Source organism: Pistacia vera, unplaced genomic scaffold (genome assembly GCF_008641045.1).
Source record: "Pistacia vera cultivar Batoury unplaced genomic scaffold, PisVer_v2 Contig107, whole genome shotgun sequence".
NCBI lineage: Eukaryota > Viridiplantae > Streptophyta > Magnoliopsida > Sapindales > Anacardiaceae > Pistacia > Pistacia vera.
The window spans coordinates 741,085-746,607 of record NW_022195104.1 but is presented as its reverse complement, the minus strand read 5'-3'; the positions used below and the strand labels follow the sequence as shown (position 1 = coordinate 746,607).

The 5,523-nt window shown below is 34.7% G+C and overlaps 1 protein-coding gene across 1 annotated transcript; it reads right to left on the bottom strand.

The window, feature by feature from the left end:
- Positions 1 to 4,642: 4,642 nt before the first annotated feature.
- Positions 4,643 to 5,230, bottom strand: LOC116131279 (auxin-responsive protein SAUR64-like). The gene has a single exon (XM_031416941.1). The coding sequence runs from the start codon at positions 5,174 to 5,176 to the stop codon at positions 4,730 to 4,732; it is 447 nt and encodes a 148-aa protein (XP_031272801.1). The 5' UTR covers positions 5,177 to 5,230; the 3' UTR covers positions 4,643 to 4,729.
- Positions 5,231 to 5,523: the final 293 nt, after the last annotated feature.

Sequence of the window (5,523 nt, the reverse complement as noted above, 5' to 3'; positions counted from 1 at the left end):
CACCCAAGCACCCTTAAGTGGCTAAGAGTTGGTCTTTTCTCTTACCATCTCTCTTCCAGACACTTAAACCCTATAGAGCTTGAGGGACTCCTATTGATAAGATAGGTAGCAGTTGTGAGGACTACCCCCCAAAAGATTTTTGTCAGTCCAGCAGTGAATAAGAGGCATCTCACCCTCTCTAAAAGTATTCTATTCATTCTCTTTGTAATCCCATTTTGCTGTGGGGTTCCCTAAACTATCCTATGCCTTAAAATCTCTTCATTGCTATAGTGTGTGTCAAACTCAAAGTTATACTCCAATCCATTATCAATCCTAAAAGCCCTAACCTTTTTATTTACTTCGTTTTCCACCAAAGTTTTCCAGCCTTTAAACTTGGTTAAGGCTTCATCCTTAGTCTTAAGAAGGTATACTCATACCTTCCTAATATAATCATCCACAGTAGAGAGGAAGTAACTATTTCCTCCATGTGACCTACCCCTCTCAGGACCCCAAAGGTCCGCATACAAATAATCCAAACAATTAGCAGCTAGGTCAAGTGTCATTTCTTTACAACAGACATGTTAGTGAATAGGAGTGCAATATTAAAAACATCAAAGTAATATTGACCACATAAAATATACAAGCCATTATTTTTAACACCTTTAAGTATAATATTACCATTTTTACACTTCTATACACCCATTAGAGATTTTATAGCAACAACTAGCTTCATCTAATGTTCCTAATGAGATCAAGTTTCATTTCAGTTCAAGTATATATCTAACCGTAGTTAACAATACCATCTTACCATTATTTAGTCTAATAGTTATATCACCTATGCCCTCGACCTCATAGGAATGGTTATTTCCCATGAACACTGTTTCTTGTTCACCAATTTTAAGTCTTTGGAACCAGTTTTTGTTTGGACTCATGTGGAAAGTACATCCAGAATCTAACACCCACTCTTTAACACAAGCAATATTAGAGACAGTAAGGGTTGCAAAAATTTCTATGTTACTGTTAGTGCATGCTAGGTTACTCTCAGTACTGACCTGTTTCTACTTTTTAATCCATTCATAACAATTCCTTTTAAGGTGTCCTGGTTTGTTACAAAAGAAGCACTTCCTAGTTTCTTCCTTAGGTCTCCCATTTCCCTTACCTTTCTTCTGGTTTTAGAGCCTAGATTGCTTTGAGAACTTTTTCCAGCTTCCTTACCAAACTAACCAAAATCTATCCTATGTTTTACAAACAGGTTATTACCATTCCTTTTCCGAATTTGCAATTCTAGTTCCCTAGATTTTAACCCATAAACTATCAAGACCACACTGGGGATAGTCCCACTATACTGTAACACATTCTTCACTACTAAATACTCCCTAGGCAAAGAATTTAACAAAATCATTACAAGAGTAGAGTCTCCTAGTTCCTGGTCAGAACCTTTCAGTGTTAGGGTCATCTTTAGAAACTCATCTAAGTTTACATCTAAAGACTTAGCTAAATCCATTTTATACGAAAACAAGGCACCTTTTAAAAAAGCCAAATTAGGAGCTAACTGAAGAGCATATAAAGATTCGAGTTTACCCCAGAGAGCAATTAGAGATTCCAAACCATCTACCTTTCGCAGTACGTTGTCAGATAAGTTCATGACGATCAAATTATAAGCTTTTTCTTCTACCTTTGCCTTCTTCTTTAGCTTTTCTTCGGACCATTTAGTGGTGTCCTTCTCCATAGTGATATCCACCTTATTATGGGATAGAAGAGCCTTCATCTTTTCTTTCCAGGTATTGTAGTAAATCTTCCTATTGTACTAGGAGATTTCCATGCACGTCATACTCATGATTTGGGTTCAATAGCAAACCCTAAAAAATCAAGATTGAATTTTTGAACTCGACCCTTAGAGATTGAAATTGATCTCTGACTTCCAAGAATTTTTGGAATTCTTGTTGATTTAGAAACCCTAAGACTCTAGAAACTATCAAATTAAAAAACCCCCTAATTTAACAAACCCTAGAAAATTTCCCAAATCAAGAAACCCTAAAAGAAAATTCGAGGAACCCCAAAAAACTCATCTTTGATACCACTGTTGTAAATTGAGTCTACCAAATCAAACCTTAATATTAACAAACAACCACAAATCAAAGCAAGAATAACAACACACGATCTTTTTACCCTAGTTCACTTGTTCAAGATTGAACAAGCTACGTCCACGTTGAGCTCCAGAATATGGAGGCTCGCTGCACTATTATTACCAAAGAATCACAAAGTACAAACTCAATCACACACACCCAATCGCTCACTCTCAAACACCTCAATCTTTCTACCCTTATCAATGTAAATCTACAACTTTTTAGAGAAACCTATTCCTACTTCTCTACCCTTGAAAGAGTCACAACTTTCAATTAGATTTACAACCAGATTTACACAAGAGATTAGAAAAATTAAGAACCCTAGCAGAGAGAATGTAATCACAAAAATACAAAGATTTAACTGTGCAAATTTGGGCAAAACAGCTGCTTTTATACCATTGACCGTCAGGGGTGATTTCAACAGTTGGATTAGTAGCAAATCAAGGGCCAAGATTGCAAAGATGATAACTCAAAACGACAGCATGTTCTAAAGCTCAAAACGACACCGTTGTGGGCTTCATATATTAACAAAAACCATGTGATGCAATGGAGAACGAATATTTAGGTGGTCGGCAAAATTGATAATGCTTAAAAACATGGTGGTCCATTGCAAGGCACCATATTGGTTTCTTGCAAGTGGGTTGTACTTTGGGACAGCTGAAAATCATCAAAAGCATTGATTATTGATCAGGATATAAGAAGATGAAAATTTCCTTGAAGTAATCACTTTTGATCTGCAATCATACGCGACAGGTAAACCTACATGTTCGGTCCAAGATGCTAGTAATCTGCCTAACAGATTTTCTGTGACTCAGATTTCCCATTGGAGAATCAAATTTCTATCAACAAAAATTAATTGATTCCTACTATGTTAAATCTTCTACCAGAAAGTTTCTGTTGATAGGTGTAGTTAATGCAGACAGCATGTGGACTACAGTGGCGAATTTAATGAATGACAAGTGGGAACCACAACCCCTACTCAATTTTTAAAAAATTTCAAATTTCAAATTTTATATTTATATTTATTTAATTTTTATCCCTATAAAACTCTAAGATTTTAAGAATAAAATAGTCTAGCCCCCACGGTAAGTTTGGATTTTATTTTGTAAAACCTCGTTTTTAATCCTAATATATTTATGACATATTGTTTGTGATTTTTATTTTTATCTAAGAGGATCTGTTAGTTTTTAAAAGTTTTATTGAGAGTAAAAATAAAAGGAATAAAAGTTGATAGGTTCACACGTAACTGAGGGAAGAAATTTGGGCATTTTTACAATAGAAAGCTGATCAATTTAATCATTTTGTTCTCCTCTGTGGGTGATGTGCTTGAGGTTATTGAAGAAGATGGTTTAAATCCTGAACAAAGGGGTGAAGCATGAAATCTATTAGATTTAATCTATTCCTTTGATTTTGCATTTAACTTGCATATGATGAAAAATATATTGGCAATTACTAATGATTTCTCACAATCATTATAAAGAAAAGATTAAGACATTGTAAATGCTATGGCCTTAATCAAAGTCTCCAAACGACGATTCAAATTGTTGAGAGATGAAGGATGAGAATTTTTGTTGGGTGAAGTTTCTTCATTTTGCCAAAAGTATGATGTTGTCATTTTGAATATGGATGATATGTTTGCAATTCGAAGGCGGCTACAACAGAGAGTTGAGCACATAACAAATTTGCATCACTATCGAGTTGAATTATTTTATAAAGTGATAGATATGAAACTTCAAGAACTTAACACTCGTTTTACTAAGGTTAGTATTGAGCTGCTTCTTTGTATGACATATTTAGATCTAAGTACTTCATTCTTTGCTTTTGACAATCATAAGTTGATGCGTTTTGCCCAATTTTATCCATTTGATTTTTCTGCACTTGAGTTGATGGTATTTGAGAACCAGACTGAGACTTATGTAATTGACATGTGTTCTTGTGATGAATTTGCTGAGTTACAAGGAATTGGTAATCTGGCTAAGAATTTAGTTCGATTTAAAAAAGACATTTTTTATTCGTTGGTGTATAAACTTGTAAAACTTGCATTGGTTTTACCAGTTGCAACTGCAACTATTGAAAGAGCTTTTTCTGCAATGAATTTTATGAAAAGTCGGTTACGCAATCGAATAGGAGATCAATGGATGAATGATTGATTGGTGACGTACATTGAGAAAGATGTATTTGATACAATTTACGATGAGATGATTATCCAATGTTTTAAGAGTATGAAAACTGGTCGAGGACAATTGTAGAAAAATTGTAGAAAAATTGTTTTATTTTTACAAAAATTGTGTTTTTTGAAGATATTTATTTATATTTTGTTACTTTTTATTGAAACTCAACGTTAAAAAAAAAAAAAAAAGTATGAATATGATTGGTTTTATTATTTTATTTTATTTTTTTTTGTCCCCATCGAGTGAAATTTTTGGACCTGCCATTGTAGACTTATGCATGTTTTTATCTAGAGGCAGCGAAATAATGTTGAAGAATAATCATATGTATTATAAATTTACAGTCGGATCAAACTTCATAAGTGTCGCCGATCATGGAGTACAAAAACCGCTGTCTACACGAGACATTTTATACATACAATTTGTATAAAGTTTTACAAAGATGTCTGATTTTACTCAGTAACCCCAAACAAGTGCTTGCTGGTTTGTATGCTCCTGGTAGAAAAGAGATGGTGATATGCAGCAAGCAGTAACAAAAGACATCAGCAAAGTGATTTCTAGATCTTTCTCTGCACCACGTTCAATTAACATAACTATGTACTCCATAAAGGAGGCATCACATGGCACTATGATAGGCCCATCAATCTGCAATCCAAACTCCTCTTGAGAAAGTTTTAATAGTTCTCTGAAAATCTTGTTATTAAGATATTCCAAGGGAATCACAAAGCGTTTCTGATCAGAAGTGTAGACAACAAAATGGCCCTTATGAGTAGGCGAAGATGCCGTACAACCATCACAGACTTCAATTCTAGGCAGAGAAATTCGCTTCCTTTTGATGGCAGCAAAATTTTGCCACTTCCTTTCCATCTTGGAGAGCTTCTTGGAACAAATCATGCTAGACATAATTCAGAGGGAGCCAATGGAAACAGGATTTTTTCGCGAGGTGGAGTGAAAACGGTTGAGGCATTAGTTAGTTATATAACAGAGTGGCCTGAAGACGCTTCCACTTGTTGTAGCTTTTTACAAGAAAAAACTTCAACTGTATGTTGTCTTGAAAACAACTGTAATTTTGTCCTGTTATCGCCTTGGAAATCTTGTACAAAGTTGAATGGCAGCCCATAGAAATTTTTCCTCACCAGTTTGGCCTATTGCCATTTCCAAAGAATAGGCATCTTAGCAATTCACCAAGTGCAAGATTGTACTGAACAATGAACAGAAAGAAACAAAGCAAGTCAATAACAGAATCACTA

Bases quoted from the DNA above. Each gene is read 5' to 3' on its own strand.
- LOC116131279 (XM_031416941.1), bottom strand. From the start codon at position 5,176: ATGTCTAGCATGATTTGTTCCAAGAAGCTCTCCAAGATGGAAAGGAAG.